Below are 20,876 nucleotides of genomic sequence, written 5' to 3'. Positions count from 1 at the left end.
TGACAGTTTCTCCAACTTTAGTTGAACCGAGTGTGGCTACGCCCGGTCCTTGCGAAGGTTAAAACAGCACCAACTTGACAAACTATCGTTGTGGTTTTGATGCGTAGGTAAGATTGGTTCTTGCTTAAGCCCGTAGCAGCCACGTAAAACTTGCAACAACAAAGTAGAGGACGTCTAACTTGTTTTTGCAGGGCATGTTGTGATGTGATATGGTCAAGACATGATGCTAAATTTTATTGTATGAGATGATCATGTTTTGTAACCAAGTTATCAGCAACTGGCAGGAGCCATATGGTTGTCGCTTTATTGTATGCAATGCAATTGCGTTGTAATGCTTTACTTTATCACTAAGCGGTAGCGATAGTCGTGGAAGCATAAGATTGGCGAGACGACAATGATGCTACGATGGTGATCAAGGTGTCGCGCCGGTGACGATGGTGATCACGATGGTGCTTCGAAGATGGAGATCACAAGCACAAGATGATGATGGCCATATCATATCACTTATATTGATTGCATGTGATGTTTATCTTTTATGCATCTTATCTTGCTTTGGTTGACGGTAGCATTTTAAGATGATCTCTCACTAATTATCAAGAAGTGTTCTCCCTGAGTATGCACCGTTACGAAAGTTCTTCGTGCTGAGACACCACGTGATGATCGGGTGTGATAGGCTCTACGTTCAAATACAATGGGTGCAAAACAGTTGCACACGCGGAATACTCAGGTTATACTTGACGAGCCAAGCATATACAGATATGGCCTCGAAACACGGAGACCGAAAGGTCGAGCGTGAATCATATAGTAGATATGATCAACATAGTGATGTTCACCAATGAAACTGCTCCATCTCACATGATGATCGGACATGGTTTAGTTGATTTGGATCACGTAATCACTTAGAGGATTAGAGGGATGTCTATCTAAGTGGGAGTTCTTAAGTAATATGATTAATTGAACTTAAATTTATCATGAACTTAGTCCTGGTAGTATTTTGCAAATTATGTTGTAGATCAATAGCTCGCGTTGTTGCTTCCCTGTGTTTATTTTGATATGTTCTAGAGAAAATTGTGTTGAAAAATGTTAGTAGCAATGATGCGGATTGGATCCGTGATCTGAGGTTTATCCTCATTGCTGCACAGAAGAATTATGTCCTTGATGCACCGCTAGGTGACAGACCTATTGCAGGAGCAGATGCAGACGTTATGAACGTTTGGCTAGCTCAATATGATGACTACTTGATAGTTTAGTGCACCATGCTTAACGGCTTAGAATCGAGACTTCAAAGACGTTTTGAACGTCATGGAACATATGAGATGTTCGAGGAGTTGAAGTTAATATTTCAAGCAAATACCCGAGTTGAGAGATATGAAGTCTCCAACAAGTTCTATAGCTAAAAGATGGAGGAGAATCGCTCAACTAGTGAGCATGTTCTCAGATTGTCTGGGTACTACAATTACTTGAATCAAGTGGGAGTTAATCTTCCAGATAAAATAGTGATTGACAGAATTCTCTAGTCACCATCACCAAGTTAGTAGAACTTCGTGATGAACTATGATATGCAAGGGATAACGGAAACGATTCCCAAGCTCTTCGTAATGCTGAAATTGACGAAGGTAGAAATCGAGAAAAAACATCAAGTGTTGATGGTAGACAAGACCACTAGTTTCAAGAAAAGGGCAGAGGGAAGAAGGGGAACTTCAAGAAGAACAATAAGCAAGTTGCTGCTCAGGTGAAGAAGCCCAAGTCTGGTCCTAAGCCTAAGACTAAGTGCTTCTACTGCAAAGGGACTGGTCACTGGAAGCGGAACTACCCGAAGTGATTGGTGGATAAGAAGGATGGCAAAGTGAACATAAGTATATTTGATATACATGTTATTGATGTGTACTTTACTAGTGTTTATAGCAACCCCTCAGCATTTGATACTAGTTCAGTTGCTAAGATTAGTAACTCGAAATGGGAGTTGCAGAATAAACACAGACTAGTTAAGGGTGAAGTGACGATGTGTGTTGGAAGTGGTTCCAAGTTTGATATGATCATCATCGCACACTCCCTATAATTTCGGGATTAGTGTTGAACCTAAATAAGTGTTATTTGGTGTTTGCGTTGAGCATGAATATGATTTGATCATGTTTATTGTAATACAGTTATTCATTTAAGTAAGAGAATAAATTGTTGTTCTGTTTACATGAATAAAACCTTATATGGTTACACACCCAATGAAAATAGTTCGTTGGATCTCGATCGTAGTGATACACATAATCATAATATTGAAACCAAAAGATGCAAAGTTAATAATGATAGTGCAACTTATTTGTGGCACTGCTGTTTAGGTCATATTGGTGTAAAGCGCATGAAGAAACTCCATGCTGGTGGGCTTTTAGAATCACTTGATTATGAATCAGTTGATGCTTGCGAACCATGCCTCATGGGCAAGATGACTAAGACTCTGTTCTTCGGAACAATTGAGCGAGCAACAGATTTGTTGGAAATCATACATAATGATGTATGTGGTCTGATGAATATTGAGGCTCGCGACAGGTATCATTATTTTCTGATCTTCACATATGATTTGAGCAGATATGAGTATATCTACTTGATGAAACATAAGTCTGAAACATTTGAAAAGTTCAAAGAATTTCAGAGTGAAGTGAAAATCATCGTAACAAGAAAATAAAGTTTCTACGATCTGATCGTAGAGAAGAGTATTTGAGTTACGAGTTTGGCCTTCAGTTAAAAGCAATGTGAAATAGTTTCACTACTCACGCCACCTGGCACACCACAATGTAATGGTGTGTCCGAACGTCATAACCGTACTTTATTAGATATGGTGCGATCTATGATGTCTCTTACCGATCTACCACTATAGTTTTGGGGTTATGCATTAGAGACAGCTGCATTCACGTTAAATAGGGCACCATCTAAATCCGTTGAAACAACACCGTATGAACTATTGTTTGGCAAGAAACCTAAGTTGTCGTTTCTTAAAGTTTGAGGTTGCAATTCTTATGTGAAAAAGTTTCAACCTGATAAGCTCAAACCCAAATCGGAGAAGTGCGTCTTCATAGGATACCCAAAAGAAAATGTTGGGTACACCTTCTATCACAGATCTGAAGGCAAGATATTCGTTGCTTTGAATGGATCCTTTCTAGAGAAGGAATTTCTCTCGAAAGAAGTGAGTGGGAGGAAAGTAGAACTTGATGAGGTAACTGTACCTGCTCCCTTATTGGAAAGTAGTTCATCACAGAAATCTGTTCCTGTGACTACTAGACCGATTAGTGAGGAAGCTAATGATGATGATCATGTAACTTCAGATCAAGTTACTACCGAACCTCGTAGGTAAAACCAAAGTGAGATCCGCACCAGAGTGGTACGGTAAACCAGTTCTGGAGGTCATGTTACTTGACCATGACGAGCCTACAAACTATGAGGAAGCGATGATGAGCCCAAATTCCACAAAATGGCTTGAGGCCATGAAATCTGAGATGAGATCCATGTATGAGAGCAAAGTATGGACTTTGATTGACTTGCCCAATGATCGGCGAGCCATTGAGATTAAATGGATCTTCAAGAGGAAGACCGACGCTGATAGTAGTGTTACTATCTACAAAGCTAGAATTGTCGCAAAAAGGTTTTCGACAAGTTCAAGGTGTTGACTACGATGAGAGTTTCTCACTCGTATCTATGCTTAAGTCTGTCCGAATCATGTTAGCAATTGCCGCATTTTATGAAATCCGGCAAATGGATAAACAAAACTGCATTCCTTAATGGATTTATTTGTATATGATACAACCAGAAGGTTTTGTCAATCCTAAAGGTGCTAACAAAATGTGCAAGCTCCAAGCGATCCATCTATGAACTGGTGCAAGAATCTCGGAGTTGGAATATGCGCTTTGATGAGATGATCAAAGCATATGGTTTTATACAGACTTGCGGTGAAGCCTGTATTTACAAGAAAGTGAGTGGGAGCACTACAGAATTTCTGATAAGTATATGTGAATGACATATTGTTGATCGGAAATAATGTAGAATTATTCTGCAAAGCATAAAGGAGTGTTTTGAAAGAAGTTTTTCAAAGAAAAACCTCGGTGAAGCTGCTTACATATTGAGCATCAAGATCTATAGAGATAGATCAAGACGCTTGATAAGTTTTTTTCAATGAGTACATACCTTGACAAGATTTTGAAGTAGTTCAAAATGGAACAGTCAAAGAAAGAGTTCTTGCCTGTGTTACAAGGTGTGAAATTGAGTAAGACTCAAAACCCGACCACGGCAGAAGATAGAAAGAGAATGAAAGTCATTCCCTATGCCTCAGCCATAGGTTCTATAAAGTATGCCATGCTGTGTACCAGAACTATTGTATACCCTACACTGTTGTTGGCAAGGAAGTACAAAAGTGATCTAGGAAGTAGATCACTGGACAGCGGTCAAAATTATCCTTAGTGGAATAAGGATATGTTTCTCGATTATGGACGTGACAAAAGGTTCGTCATAAAGGGTTACGTCGATGCAAGTTTTGACACAGATCTGGATGACTCTAAGTCTCGATCTAGATACATATTGAAAGTGGGAGCAATTAGCTAGAGTAGCTCCATGCAGAGCATTGTAGACATAGAATTCGCAAAATACTTACGAATCTGTATGTGACAGACCCGTTGACTAAAATTATCTCACAAGCAAAACATGATCACACCTTAGTACTCTTTGGGTGTTAATCACATAAACGATGTGAACTAGATTACTGACTCTAGTAAACCCTTTGGGTATAGGTCACATGACGATGTGAACTATGGGTATTAATCCCATGGTGATGTGAACTATTAGTGTTGAATCACATGGTGATGTGAACTGGATTATTGACTCTAGTGCAAGTGGGAGACTGAAGGAAATATGCCCTAGAGGCAATAATAAAGTTATTATTTATTTCCTTATATCATGATAAATGTTTATTATTCATGCTAGAATTGTATTAACCGGAAACATAATACATGTGTGAATACATAGACAAACAGAGTGTCACTAGTATGCCTCTACTTGACTAGCTCGTTAATCGAAGATGGTTATGTTTCCTAACCATGAACAAAACAGTTGTTATTTGATTAACGGGATCACATCATTAGAAGAATGATGTGATTGACATGACCCATTCCATTAGCTTAGCACCCGATCGTTTAGTATGTTGCTATTGCTTTCTTCATGACTTATACATGTTCCTATGACTATGAGATTATGCAACTCCCGTTTGCCGGAGGAACACTTTGTGTGCTACCAAACGTCACAACGTAACTGGCTGATTATAAAGGAGCTCTACAGGTGTCTCCAAAGGTACATGTTGGGTTGGCGTATTTCGAGATTAGGATTTGTCACTCCGATTGTCGGAGAGGTATCTCTGGGCCCTCTCGGTAATGCACATCACACAAGCCTTGCAAGCATTGCAACTAATGAGTTAGTTGCGAGATGATGTATTACGGAACGAGTAAAGAGACTTGCCGGTAACGAGATTGAATTAGGTATTGAGATACAGACGATCAAATCTCGGGCAAGTAACATACCGATGACAAAGGGAACAACGTATGTTGTTATGCGGTCTGACCGATAAAGATCTTCGTAGAATATGTAGGAGCCAATATGAGCATCCAGGTTCCGCTATTGGTTATTGACCGGAGATGTGTCTTGGTCATGTCTACATTGTTCTCAAACCCGTAGGGTCCGCACACTTAAGGTTTCGATGATAGTTATATTATGAGTTTATGAGTTTTGATGTACCGAAGTTAGTTCGGAGTCCCGGATGTGATCACGGACATAACGAGGAGTCTCGAAATGGTCGAGACATAAAGATTGATATATTGCACGGCTATATTCGTACACCGGAAGTATTCCGGGTGATTTCGGAGAAAACCGGAGAGCCAGAGGGTTACCGGAACCCTACTGGGAGAAGTAATGGGCCATATGGGCCTTAGTGGAGAGAGAGAGGGGGGCAGCCAGGGTGGGCCGCGTGCCTCCTCCCCCCTGGTCCGAATTGGACTAGGAGAGGGGGGCGGCGCCCCCCTTTCCTTCTCCCTCCCCACTTCCTTCCCCCTCCTAGTAGGAGTCCTACTCCTACTAGGAGGAGCACTCCTCCTGGCGCGCCAATAGGGGCCGGCCGGCCTCCTCCCCTTGCTCCTTTATATACGGGGGCAGGGGCACCCCTAGACACACAAGTTGATCCACGTGATCATATTCTTAGCCGTGTGCGGTGCCCCATTCCACCATAATCCTCGATAATATTGTAGCGGTGCTTAGGCGAAGCCCTGCGACGGTAGTACATCAAGATCGTCACCACGCCGTCGTGCTGATGGAACTCTACCCCGACACTTTGCTGGATCGGAGTCCGGGGATCGTCATCGAGCTGAACGTGTGCTAGAACTCGGAGGTGTCGTAGTTTCGGTGCTTGATCGGTCGGGCCGTGAAGACGTACGACTACATCAACCGCGTTGTGCTAACGCTTCCGCTGTCGGTCTACAAGGGTACGTAGATCACACTCTTTCCTCGTTGCTATGCATCACCATGATCTTGCGTGTGCGTAGGATTTTTTTTGAAATTACTATGTTCCCCAACAAGATTGCCACCACCTTGTCGATGCACCAGATAATATTGCTATCTCTATAGCTAATAAAATAAGTGCATTACTTAAGGTTGACACGCAGGTCATTTAAGTGACAATCATATGGCTCCAGCCATCATGATGAATCATGAAACGCAGGTCATGTTAATTACATTATATAGTTATCTCATCCATAATCAAATTATTATGAGCACTGCTATACCACATCACATGCATATGCAAACCCTCCTACAAAACCAAGTTAGACGCCTCTAATCGGTTCATGCAAAAACTTGTTTTTCGTGGCTTCTAAGGCTTCGAAACAAATCGAAGCTACCAACGTCCATCATCAAGTATGATAATTCAAGTCGCTAGATTAACTTTGCGGGGTGTATGAAGCACGAGATAATAAAATCTCGAACCCCATACTAAACTTCGTCATACACATGACCCCCGTGCAGATCATATCTGCATTGCCCTTTCGTTTGCGAAACATCCATCTTTCTTTAACTATGGTGGAACCTAAAGAACTGTTAGCACTTCGTTGATCTGTCAATCAGCATACTCAGGAGCAGCATGAAAGGATGGCAGATTGCCAGAACTTTGTGAGATTCCACCATGCCGTCAAGATCAGGATTATACAAATTCAAGGGAAGCAACAAGAACATCGGGTAACAGATTTCATCAGCTACCCGCACAAATAATTTTTAGTAATAGAACTCATCTATTACCTAATTATATTGTGCAACACCCATACATCTCTATGTATTCCAGATCGCAACCTGCATATACGCATAGCACGGCTCATGATGCCACTGTAGGGTAACACAGCTGAAAACAAAAAAATTCGGACCTACGCACCAGCCCAGGACCACTATGGGGACTGCATACATGGTTTGATCTTTTTCGTTACCGACTTGTAGCACAGCAGGAAGTAGAGTCGATGAAGATCGGCGGTGCAGATCCCCGCAGCTAGGATTTACAACCTCCCAACCGCGAGGATGTATACCCTAATCTGTCCCTCGGACAGCCCTCCGGGAGGTGGTCGGACAGTCCCCCGGACGGTGTCGCGAACAGCCCTTTGGGAGGACCTTTGAAACTCGGACGGTCACACGGAGAGCCCTTCGGGAGGCACTCTCGAACTAAGACCGAAACTACGATCTCTCTATAGAGTTGCACACATACGGTGTCATCTATCTGGCAGGGCTTCGCCGTCCAGAACTAGTTCCTGCCGGAACCTAGACAATCTTTCGACTCTACGAAACTATTTCGATGGGAGGGAGAAAGAGAGCCAGATCATGCATGGCATTTGTATGAGAGCAAGAGTGTGTCTTTAGGCAGCCCCTCCACCCCTATTTATAGGCCAAGCCCAAGGGTGTCTTCTCCAAGAAGCCAAAGGGGATAATACCAAAAGGCCCTCAAGGTGGCTTCTTCAAGAAACCAAGCAAAAAGCACTTTCACTATTCACGATGACATTTTTCAGCGTCCGTTCGAACTGAAAATATTTATGTGGGCTCAGGACATTTCCAGTACCCACTAAAATAATTTTCAACGCGTTCCGAACCAATTTCGGTTTAGTGAATTTCATCTGCGAAAAGCAAACAAGAATGCGTTTTCACTATTCATGAAGACAATTTTTCGCGTCCATTAAATCCAAAAATATTTCTGTGGGTCTTAGAATAATTACATTACCCACTAAAATGATTTTGGATTCATTCCGAAACAATTTCAGATTAGTGAATTTCATCTGCAAAAAACAACCAAACCGGTATCGGCAGCTCCGGAACATTTCCGGTTTTTTATCCCGAAAAATTCCCAGAAGTTTCCAGAATAATTCTGGCACACTCCAAGAATTATCAGGCGTGTCCCGAAACCAATTTGACTTAATGGTATATCCCGAAACAACTTTTCGGTTTTATGAAACTATTTCGCTATTCTCTCTCCGGAACTCTTCCACGTCTCCGAAACTTTCTGGGCAAATTTCTCTCAGACTCCCTGTCTAGTATTCAGCAGATAGATGACCCTTAAGCATGTGACCCTATAGGTTCGGTGAAGCATAGACATGACCGGAACACTTTCTGATCAATGATCAACATCGGAGCCGTGGACACCCATATTGACCCCTATACTCACACGAATGAATATTCGAGTGAACCTCCAGTTGCAGTGGGCTATTCATGTTGCTTCGCGATATGTCACAAACACCCGAGGTGAGATTTATTGCATCCCTGTGGACGAACAATTTGTCCACCATGCAAGTTACCTCATTACCGGTTTTGTTCTCTTTTCTCGTTTTCATATTCCGGCATCCCTGTGATCAAATCACACTGTGTCTGGCCAGACGATGATGGATACCGTAACACCGAGAGGGCCCGAGAATATCTCTCCATCGTCGGAGGAGAAAATCCCAATCTTGAGCTATCAAATTACTTGACACACTTTTCCATGAACCCGTAAGCCGCAGTAATAGCCACCCATTTACGGATGACGTTTAATGATACGTCTCCAACGTATCTATAATTTTTGATTGCTCCATGCTATATTATCTACTTTTTTGGGTAATATTGGGCTTTATTTTCTACTTTTATATTATTTTTGGGACTAACCTATTAACCGGAGGCCCAGCCCAGATTTGTTGTTTTATGCCTATTTCAGTGTTTCGAAGAAAAGGAATATCAAACGGTGTCGAAACGGAACGAAATCAACTGGAGAAGTTATTTTTGGAACGAAAGCCACTGGATAGACTTGGACTCCATGTCAGGAGATACGGGAGGTGCTCACGAGGGTGGGGGCGCCCCCCTCCCCTCCTAGGGCACGCCCCCCTGCCTCGTGGGACCCCCGTAGCTCCTCCGACGTACCTCCTGCACCCATATATACCTACGTAACCTAAAACTTCCAGAACGGAGATTAGATCGGGAGTTCCGCCGCCAGAAGCCTCCGTAGCCACCGAAAACCAATCTAGACCCGTTCCAGCACCCTGCCGGAGAGGGCAATCCTTCTCCGGTGGTCATCTTCATCATCCCGGTGCTCTCCATGACGAGGAGGGAGTAGTTCTCCCTCGGGGCTGAGGGTATGTACCAGTAGCTATGTGTTTGATCTCTCTCTCTCTCTCGTGTTCTTGATTTGGCACGATTTTGATGTATCGCGAGCTTTGCTATTATAGTTGGATCTTATGTTTCTCCTCCCCCTCTTCTCTCTTGTAATGAATTGAGTTTCTCCTTTGAAGTAATCTTATCGGATTGAGTCTTTAAAGATTTGAGAACACTTGATGTATGTGTTGCCGTGCGTATCTGTGGTGATAATGGGATATCACGTGATTCACTTGATGTATGTTTTGGTGATCAACTTGCGGGTTCCGTCCATGAACCTATGCATAGGGGTTGGCACACGTTTTCGTCGTGATTCTCCGGTAGAAACTTTGGGGCACTCTTTGAGGTCCTTTGTGTTGGTTGAATAGATGAATCTGAGATTGTGTGATGCATATCGTATAATCATACCCACGGAAACTTTTCTTAAATTCATGAACATTTTATATTATTTGCAAATATTTATTAAAAATTTGTGAACATTCGCTTAAACAGATTTCTTGAATCGGCGAACATTTCTAGAATTGACAAATATATTTTTGGAAATTGGTGAAATAATTTATTAAATTTACAAAGATTTGTTTTGATTTAATGAACATTTTTCTATTTAATAAACATTTTTTATTTAATGAACATCTTTTAAAATGCATGAACATTTTTTGAATCAGCAAACATTTTAAGAATGAATAAACTATTTTGTAAGTAACGAACAGTTTTTGAATATTCAGGATATCTATTCATTCATAAACTTTTTTGGATTGGCAAAATTTTGTTCAATTTCATCAACATTTTATAATACACAAAAAAAATTGAAAATCATGAACATTTTTTGATTTTCCGAACACTTATTTTCGAATTTTCAAACATCTTATAACTAAGGAAAACAAATATAAATCACGAATATTTTTTAATCCACAAATATTTTATTATTTATGAAAATAATATTTCAAAATTCTCATTTGTTTTATTTTTTGGGAGTTTTTTGAATTTCCAAATTATTTAAAGTAAAAAAATAAAAATAAAAATAAAAAACAAATTTAAAAAACAGCCCGCCCGGACATGCTCCAGCCCAACCGGGCAGGTTGCGTCTTCTCTCAGCACGAAGAGCGCAGTATAGGAGGTCCCTACATCATGGGCCAGCCCAGCCGGGGGTTACCCTATGTGAAACATTTTTTATCACTTATAGATGGCATTAGTGGGTAATATTTTGCAACTTTGGGGGCAATTTTCGTGACGTACCGCCCAATAGGTATTGATAATACATAGCTCATCTTTCCCCATGAACTTGACCTTTAAGGTGAACTGGCTGATGCGTGCAGTTCTACATAGTATCAAAACCGAGAGGTCTTGAATTTAGGACCCGGCTGCGCAATTTTCACATTTTTTTCCATTAGCCTGAGCTCTTGGATAAACTGACTGGTGCATGCAGTTCTACACCGAGGAGCAAAAGAAGGCGACGTACATGGTCCTGAAGCTGGCGAAGCGCAACGTGTACCAGCGTGCCTTGTGGAGGCCAACGCCATGTTGTGCCTCTTCCACCTCCTTTCCTCGACGGACGCGTCCGTCCAGGACAACGCCATTGCCAGCCTCCTCAACCTCTCAAAGCACATGATCGGGCAAAGCACGCTCGTGGAGGCGGGCAGGCTCGGGCTCATCGTTGATGTCTTCAATGTCGCGGCCAAGGTCAAGGCGCGGCAGAAGGCGGTGGCCATCCCGTTCTACCTCTCGCCGAACAGCGAGTACTAGGACCAACCGCATCCTAGAGGCCATCCCGAAGTTGGTGCACCTCATGAGGGAGGGCGCCTACCGCGGCCGCAAGAACGCACTGGTGAGCCTCCACGGGGTGCTCCACAGCGCGAGCAACATTGGGAAGGCCGTGTCCGCTAGCGCCGTGAGCGTGCTCGCCAACCTCCTTTCCGACGACCGTCAGGACTTTGTGGATGGCTCTGTCGCTCTGCTCGCGACGATTGCCGAGCAGCCGGCCGGTGCGACGGCCAACCTTGCCAGCTCGGACCTCGTCAACTTCCTAGGCGCGTCGGCGTCTCGATCGGGAAGGACCACTACATGGCGTTGTTGGCCTCGATGTGCTGGCACAGAGGGGATAAGGTCATCGCCCTGATGGGAAAGATGACTAGGCTGATGTCCGCGCTATACGCGATCATCGCCCACGCCATCCCTCTGACTCACTTTGCAAAAAGAAAAACTCTAGTACATGTGTATTCCTGCTATTTAAGCCACATGTCCGGTCAACGCCACGTTGTCCCACAACAGCGCCACGTATGCTAATACGTACACAAAAACATATCAAGGATCGTATGTGAACCTCTCTAGCAAGTTTAGTGATTGTATTTTGTGTATTTTGAAGTAGAGGGACCAAAGTGAGTTCCAAAACAATTTTAGTGACCTTTTGTGAATTTTCCCATCCATAAATACTCGTTGATTCCGTGGTTGTTGTTGTTGATTCAATTAAAAATTTCGGTTAAGTCCTAAGGAAGCCCCTAAAGAAAAACAAACTGCAACCAAGCCAGAGAGCGTCCTCTGATCGGCTGCCACCTCTACGACTGTTGGCTCTCGTGTACCGTCTCCATCATATGTTGACCCAACCGATAAATGGGCCCATATGTCGGTGAGTGGGTAAAGAAACTTGGAGTGCGCCATCACTTGCTTTTTAACAGCCCACCACCCCGTCGCATCCTTTTCTCGTTCCAATCCACCTCATTCACTCTGCACTGGAGCAACAAGACGCGCAGGAGAGTCGCCGGAGGCAGAGAGCAAAATAAAATTGATAGTTTATACTAAACTTTTATATTTATTTATTTTTATTTTTATCTTACTATTGTATTAAAGAGTATAACTTTAATTTTAGTTGGTATAGTTAATCACATAATTTAGTAGGTATTGTTAATCGGTGTTCATCGTTGTGAGTTGTAATATATATGAGCGGTCACTTTGTTTATGCTAAATTTGAATTAAGTGATGTGCCATAAGTTATTTTTGAATTTATTTTGTGACAATTGAAAACAAACTACATAGTGCGCAACTACATATATGTCTGTATATGCATATGTTCATGTATACTTTATTTTCATTAAATATCATGTGAGAGGTTTCTAAAGAATAATGTCTGGTTAATATTTTAATAGTGATTTCTAGTGTATTATTAGGTTTGCATACTTATAGAACCCTGTAGAGTATAATTTGTTCCATTTGCAATGTGTTCCAAATTAGATACCGCAATAAATTCAACAAATGCATGGTACTGAAAATAATCACTGACAAATGAAGCATATCGGCAATTCAGCTATGCTTACAAAATTTATTTATTTAGTATGATCATCTAGACACTTGGTTCCATCTGGTGTATATAAGAGATTTACAAGGGTGGTGTAAATTAGATGGAGTAGGTGCCTATTTATAAAATGCTTTCGGTGAGGGCTAAGAGAAGAAAAGTTTAGACGGATTTGCCTCGCCATGGATAAAATGATAGTTCACTCATTCTCTCGAGGCCTTTGAGCACCTTGGGTGGAGTAGAAGCCATTACATGCAATTGTAATCAGTTTAGTAGATTATAGACATAATGCATGTATAACATGATCCAAACGTATACTATGTTTGTCATGAATATTTGATTGACCATTACACATGCATGTGCTTGTGTTTATGTGTCATCGCTGCTTTGAGAGATGCTACTAGTGAACCTAAGAACCCCGGTCCAATTCCCTCCGTGACAAACTCTTCAACCTACTTTCACATCTACTTCATTTTCTGCAATTTATTATTTCAAAAGTAAAAAATAACTCTGACACATTATCTGCAATTAGCAAAGCTAGTGACACAGATAACCTCACAAGAACCGTTCAGTGCACAAGTGGGTTCTTAATTTGTTCTGAGGTGCTGCTTGACTAAGGCTAGGGGTGTTGGCTTGACAGATTGATATCTTTGTCTCTCAACTGAGAGGTCGCTTGATGCAAACCCGTTCACTTGGAAGCCCAACAACTACTGCCAAGCGTGAATCCTTTGAGTAGAACCGGCTTCCTCTCCCTCCGAACCGGGGTGGGTAAAGCTCAGTACCAATGCGGGCAATCATCTTTATATCTTGCCAGCAACTGCTTGTCATGATGACTTCAAAGCTGAGCTATCGGCAGTAATGGAGGGTATGGCCCTTGCAAATCAGGGGCTCCTTACCAATCGTCGTTGAGTCTGATTACTTGCAACAGTGAATCTTTCCGTGAGAAACAACATGGGTTGATTTCGCTATGCCTACTTAGCGCATGAAATTTAACTGTTACGGAGAGGAGGCCATGACACTTGTATTACTCATAAGACATATTCCAACTTTACTAGTGATGTGGTGTAGCTATGTTAACTAGATTCTAATCCTGCTCATTGTGTAATACAATTATACAAGTTGATTTTCCCGCAAAGTAAAAAGTTCAACACCTTCCTCAGGGTCAACTAGATAGAAAGTCGGAAGTGTTTTCTTCTTAGAAAATTATAAATCATGTGTGTTGTTGCTAGAAGACGTGGACGTTGTTGGGACCCGTGGCAATCATATGTTGTTGCCTCTATATTTTAAGTGGTACGTACAGTATATGATAACGAAGGACCCAGTAGCAATCACAAGTTTCTTGTGTCCAATTGTTGCATTTGCAAGAGTGCAGCTTTGATGCTGCAATAATGAACTTCTGTTGTTGTCTGATGTTCGGATCCTATTGCAAGCATAAGCTCACCAATCACAAGACAATTAATCATCGACGAGCCAAAATTTAGACATGGCTTGCATCTCTACAAAATAGATGCGGGAAAGCTGAGTTAGATAGTGAAGTATTACCTACTGTGCCTCATGTGAAGCTAAACAGTAAAGAAACCAAAACTGCGCAATTGCAAGTGTCGATAAGATGGAAGCAAGCTCTTGGCAAAAGGAGAAGTAACATGAGCACAGGTGAACAAACTGCAGCAACCAGTCCCTGGTTAATTTGCAGTGTGACAGGGTCGCTGTTTCTTCACTACTCCTGCAAGCTGCTCTTGATATGCAGCCACAATTGACATCCAAAGAAAGCAAGAGAAAAATGGCATACGCCCTGATAACGGAGAAACATCTGGTACAATCAATGGGACTTCAGGATGAACAATCAGTATGAAATTCAGAGACGCGCTGCATAACGAATTCGTGAGATGAAACGACATGTGCAAGGCCAGATCAAAATGAAGCTACCAAAGCTTATCTTAAAAACAAATCTTCATACTCAGATAAAAGCCTACAAGTATCTACATATACTGTAAATGACAATTAACAGAGCTTACGTTCGGTGCTTAAGTTCCCCATCTCAACAATCCGATAATCCACAACAGACCAAGCGTTCACCAATATGAAATTCAGATTACCTCAACATCAACATTCAGCAATGAACTGGAATCTACTACTAGCAGTAATCCTATAAAATTCAGCTGAGTATCGCCATCAAGCAAGGTCGCCTAACCTATACAGAGTCGCGCTGGTGGCCAAACTTACGGATGCACACCTCCACGTTGCCATCCTCTGTGCCTGGCAAGTCCTTGGGGACCAGCAGGAAGACCTTTTCCTTCTCCCCCAGCCCGTGCCGCAGCGATGTGTTCCGCGCCGTCGACTGCATCTGCAGCCAGGGCCGTCTGCCGCCGTTGCCTACCGGCGTCTTCAGCTCATACACAAACTCCTGCTCACGGGCGTTCTCAGGGCGGATGCAGATCATGGACAGAGCAATGCCACGGCCCTCGCTGAAGCTGTCGAGGAAGAACAGCTCGCCGTCGTCGCGGCTCTGGAAGATGGTCGACGTGAAGGCAGAGGCCCGGAAGTTCTCATCATAGTGAAACCTGATTGTGTCCCAGTGGTGGCGGAGGGTGAGGTGGGACGTGAGTGCGACAGCCCGGCTGGCGAAGCCGCATTGGGGGACAGGGCAGAAGATAGGCTCGTGGCGGCAGGTCTGCTCATGCTCGCGCATCTCGTGGTGCGGAAGGAAGGCCTCACAGGCATGCACTTTGTTGCGGCAGGAGAAGCGGATGCGGCCTAGGAACTCCTCGACGACGCGGTTGCGCCCATAGCCATTGCCGCTGCCGCAGCAGCTGCATCGGTTGTCCCCGACTTCTTCGTGGCACCTCGAGCAGGTGACGTGGGCGAAGGGGCACTGCACGCACACCATGTATCAAGAACAAGGCTGAGTTGATTATGACCGCAATGATAAATAAAACTGTGCTACAGCTGCAAATGAAAGTCACCTGGTAGACCGGCGGCGAGAGCATGCGGCGGCAGGCCTTGCAGGTGAAGAGGCGGTCGTAGTCATCGATCCGGACGCTGAACTCGCCGGTGCGCCCGTGCTCACCCAGCTCCTTGTTCGCGTGTGGCCTCCAGGCAGGCCTCCGCCCGTGCCGGTCGAGGTCGTCCGACCCGCGGCTGCGGCTCAGATCGTCGGCATCGTCGTCGCTGGGCGGCCTCTGCGACCACGACCGGCAGGGCGACGGCGAGTGCGAGAGCGACCGGTAGGTCGACGGGGACGGCAGCGGCGAGGGCGACCGGTAGGGCGACGGCGAAGGGGAGTAGACCGACGGCGACCCACGACGGCGCCTGGGGCTACCGTCCGCCTCGCTCGGCGACGTGCGGAGGCGCTTCCCTCCGCCGCTCCCGCTGTAGCTCATCTCCGGCGTCCCCGCGGGTTGCGCGCCGGGGCACGTCCCTGCAGACCGCGACGGCGCCGCGGGACAACGGTACAGAAATCAATCAACACACTACAAATCCCACTACCGAATTGTGACGGAGTATTCGAGGGGCGGGGATTGGACGGGGCCTTCTTACCTGAGCTCGAGGACGACGGATCTGGCGGCGGCAGGGGGCTCGGCTCTCGCCCGCCCGTGGCCGAGGGCAGGCGCGGCTCGGGGAGAGGAGGAGCGGCGGCGGCCGTGGGGGCGGGCGGCGCGAGGCAAACCCTCGCCGGCGGCGCGGAGTCGGGGGACGAGAGGAGAGGGGATCGGAGCGGGCGAGCGGTGGGGGTTTCTGCCCTGCTCTTTATTTTTCTTTCGGCTGCCTAGTCGGTGCCGGAGGCGGCCCACTCCGAGACTCCGACTACAACACTTCCTGCGTGGCCCGTTTAGCCCAGACAATGCCCCTTTTTCCGCTCTTGCCTTTCTTTCTTTTTCTTTTTTTTTTTTAGGATCGCTCTTGCCTTTCTAGGGAAAAACAGTTGTTGTGCCATAGGGGGTCCCTAAAAAAAAAGTTTGCGTGTCAGAGTTGACCCATAAATAGTCGGAAATGCTAACTGGCGACCGTCAGCCAGGGGGGATTTGGCAGCGAATGCCCTCCCTGCCGTCGCACGAATCTTGGAGCAGAACCGACGCTACATAGGATCAGTGGGATGGTTCGTTGCGCGGCTGCTTTATAGCGAACGGGTGTGTATTATTTTTCTTCCAAAAAATCACGAGGCGAGGTGGGGGGTCGAACCCACGGCCTCCAGTGCGCAAGGCCCTTTTATGGGTTTAACTGCCACATATATTTTCAGTCCCAAAAATCCGATGGCAGTTTTGTTTTTTGCAGCATGACATTTTTTTAAGAGGATGGCGTTTTTCAATTTTAATGGCATGGCAGTTTTTACTACTAAGTGCATGGTATTTTTTATTAACAATGTGATGGCATTTTTTATAAAGAGGATGTCATTTTTTATAAAGAGGGTGGCATTTTTTATTTCGAGAGATGGCATGTTTATTTATTTAAGAAATGAGATTTTTTATAATAAGAAATTGCATTTTTATTTTAAGAGATGACATTTTTAATTTTAAGAGATGGCATTTTTTAATATTAAGAGAAGGCATTTTTATTATTAAGAGATGGGGTCTTTTTATTTTTAAGAGATGACATTTTTAATATTTAAGAGATGGCATATTTATTATTTAAGGGATGGCATTTTTATTATTAAGAGATGGAATTTATTATTATTAAGAGACGGCATTTTATATTAAAGATGGTATTTTTTTTATTAAGAGAAGGCATTTTTATCCCGAGGAATGACAGTTTTTAAAGCTTTTAGCATAGCATTTTTCATTTGTGTACTTCATACAATGTTTTCTTAATCATACTTACTTGTGTATTTTATGAAATTTAGAGAGATGGCATTTCTTTTATATAGTAGCCTGACACTTTTTTTCATAAGTTAGTTTGTGGCAACTTTTAGTGTCTTTTTATTGATGACATTTTTCGGAAAAGAAGGTTAATTGGGACACTGGCCCAAACACGGCGTCGCGCTGGAGGCAGCGAGCGAACCAGGCGAAAACGTTGGCTGGAGGGTGCCTCCCCTAGCTAACCAATCGTTCGCGAGAGGCAACCCCCAAGCTGATGATCGCCAGATAAGGGCGTCCTTTTCCGTCTATATAAAAAAGGCCCTTTTTCTGCTCTTGCCTTTCTAGTGAAAAACAGTTGTTGTGTCAAAGTTGACCCATAAATTGTTACATCAGTTTTTTTATTTGAGGTAATAGTTTCGTATTTAAAAGTATTTGTAACATGAGTAACGTGTGCACAAATTCTAAAATATTAGACTCCTCAAATGTCATTTTATTTATGAAATTACTCGATTTTCTTTGGACAAAAGAACAAATGCTCCGGGTCATGGACTCAGAGTAACATGTCTTTGAAGTTAAAGGAATCGAATGCCTGATTTTGTTAACGAAACAAAGCATCACAACTAACATATGGACAACGCCAAATAGTCATTTACAATAGCATGTGTGGAGGACAAACTCCATATGAAAGATTTACTTGCGACAGAAGTCTAACGTAGATGTTCTTGTTCTTTAGTAAAAATATGTCGTCTACAGCTTTGTCATATTCTCATTGTGTTTTGGTGTCGTTTTCTTTTCCATTCATTTTTGCGATGGGAGACAACGGCCAACCATGTGGCATATATTACGAACCACCGCGATGGTAGGATTTCTAATGTATTTCACTTGAAATTTCATATATTTTTGCACAAACACTCGGAGAGCTGCATGTATGCGCCAGTTTCATGTTTTGGCCTTGGAATAGATTTAGAAGTATGTTAGAAACGTTTGTCGAGTTGTTGAGTTTGGAATTTGATGACAAAGAACTGGCGATTGCATGTACTTTGCAAGATGATATCGAAACATTAGAAATTAGTTGATTTGTTGGCATTTGTAGGAAAATCACTTTGTAGTCTGCCTCGCTTGTTCGACAAAATGGCCTTGGGCAAGAGTGCTTCAAAATCCTATTGGGAGTGGATGAATGCATCCTGTTTAATCGTGTGCTCAACTATGTGACCCAACTTTGCTCAACTGGTGTGGGACTTGCCATCAGCGGATGCTCTTAGTAAAAGGGGACCAGATTGGCTACTGTTGCTTTTACACAAACTAAAAGGGGACCAGATTGGCTACTGTTGCTTTTACACAAACTAAAAGGGGACCAGATTGGCTACTGTTGCTTTTACACAAACTAAACGAGACCCAACGACTGCTACTGCTCATGGCTTTGGCGTGTATGGCACATTCATAATGAACTGATGAGAAGCCTTTGATTTGAGTTGAGGTGTCGAAATGGTTCCTCTGCAATCAAGTATTCCCTCCTTCTCATAATATAAGAACATTTTTCAAGCTTGGGACGGAGGGTGTACTTCCCACTTTTCACACGCCCATGCAATCAAAGAAAATTTGTCGACCATGACCGAGGGCAAAAAAGAAGTTGACGTACAAGGCAGGTGCACTGCCGATTTAATTAAGAAAGAGAAACAAAACAGTGGCCAAGTTTATATGTGAAACCAGGCCAAAAAACCGTACAACACACGATTGATTAAGGGACAATCGTGCAAACACCCAACAATGCCGACACCGGCCAAACCCAACTCCACCTCCAACATGCCCATAACCTGAAAATGTGTGGGCGCATGCAAACAAGTCTTTTTTCCGACCATTGAAAAAGCCGTTGAGAAGTATTATGGATGGTTCAAGCTTCAAAGAAATGCATGCGTAGAGGTTTTAAAGCACCACAACTATCTTATGAACGAAACCAAATAGAAACGACAAATCATTTACAGATAGCATGGTGTGGAGGAAAACCTCCATACGAAAGCTTCACTTGTGACGGAAGATAGAGGTAGGAGGTGGAGCGTCTTCGTCTTGCACGGAGCTTCGGTGGTGGCGTCAAGTCATATCTGGTCGACAGGTGCTACGCTTTGTCATGTCTGTTTGGCAAGTGCTGCGCACGACAGATCTTCTAGAATCTTCGGGTACATGGCGTCACATCTTATCATTTTCGTTTTATCCACCTCTTGATTTTTTTATTATATATGAATGGAATACAATTGTTGTTTCACAGTTTATTAATAGTTCCATATTAAGTTCAAGATATACATTATTTGTATGATGACTAAGGTGTGTACAAATTCTAAAATATTAGACTCCTCAAATGTCATTTTGTTTATGAAATTACTCGGTTTTCTTTGGATAAGATTATCAATGCTCCAACTCATGGACTCAGAGTAACGTGTATACAAGTTAAAGGAATTGAGTAGTACCTTTTTTTTTTGCGGGTGAGTAGTACCTGGTTTTTTAACAACGCAAAGCATCACAGCAATTGTATGACCGAAACCAAATAGAAACGGCAAGTCATTTACAGATAACATAGCTAGAATGGTGTGGAGGAAAAAAAACTCCATAGAAAAACTTCACTTGCAAAATAAGTTTAATGTAGGTGTTCTTGTTCTGTACTCAAATTATGTCATCCACCGTGCCTTGTCATAATATCATTGTGTTTTGGTGTTTTGTCTTAATCTTATTGTGTTTTGACTTGTTGGCATTTGTAGGAAAATCACTTTGCATCCTCCCTTGCTTCTTCGACAAAATGACCGTGTGCCCAACCCAATTATGTGACTCGATTTTTTCCTAAAAACATAAAAGTGGTCCTCGATTGAGGCATCTTGTCTTATTTGATGGGCCCATGTTTTAGTCTCTACAACTAGAGGTTACGCGCGCTTTGTTGCGCCGTTCTTCGGTTTTGAAATTAATTGTATTTTTCTCCCAAAGCTAATTATGACAATTTACATCATGTGTGTACTACAGAGGCGGTTTGCATAAGCACGGACCCTGCGGGCGCTATTAGGGTAGCTGTGTAGGCTGGTCCGTCCGGTTTTAGAAGGTTTTGCTTTTTCGTTTGTTCTTTTCTCTAACGGTTTCTTTCA

The 20,876-nt window shown here is 43.2% G+C and overlaps 1 protein-coding gene and 1 pseudogene across 1 annotated transcript; one reads left to right on the top strand and one right to left on the bottom strand.

The window, feature by feature from the left end:
* The window catches only part of LOC125538398 (U-box domain-containing protein 19-like), a 32,025-nt pseudogene extending 20,070 nt beyond the window's left edge, over positions 1-11,955 (top strand).
* Positions 11,956-14,869: 2,914 nt separating this feature from the next.
* LOC125540324 (E3 ubiquitin-protein ligase SINA-like 2) lies at positions 14,870-16,695 on the bottom strand. Its single transcript, XM_048703933.2, has 3 exons — positions 16,496-16,695; positions 15,922-16,376; positions 14,870-15,830 (listed from the first exon to the last, which is right to left on the bottom strand). The coding sequence occupies exons 2-3, from the start codon at positions 16,336-16,338 to the stop codon at positions 15,150-15,152; spliced, it is 1,098 nt and encodes a 365-aa protein (XP_048559890.1). The 5' UTR covers positions 16,339-16,376; positions 16,496-16,695; the 3' UTR covers positions 14,870-15,149.
* Between the last annotated feature and the right edge of the window lie 4,181 nt (positions 16,696-20,876).

This window comes from Triticum urartu, chromosome 2A (assembly GCF_056163025.1).
Source record: "Triticum urartu cultivar PI428250 chromosome 2A, HENAU_Tu73, whole genome shotgun sequence".
Lineage (NCBI taxonomy): Eukaryota > Viridiplantae > Streptophyta > Magnoliopsida > Poales > Poaceae > Triticum > Triticum urartu.
Note: the sequence above shows the minus strand (reverse complement) of the source record. Positions and strands in the feature narration are given on the sequence as shown.

What these genes read in the sequence shown, in the direction of transcription:
- LOC125540324 (XM_048703933.2), bottom strand. Translation starts at nt 16,338, where the DNA reads ATGAGCTACAGCGGGAGCGGCGGAGGGAAGCGCCTCCGCACGTCGCCG. An exon ending in TCTCGCCGCCGGTCTACCAG is followed by an intron (nt 15,831 to 15,921) that starts GTGACTTTCATT and finishes GTGTGCGTGCAG; the next exon opens with TGCCCCTTCGCCCACGTCAC.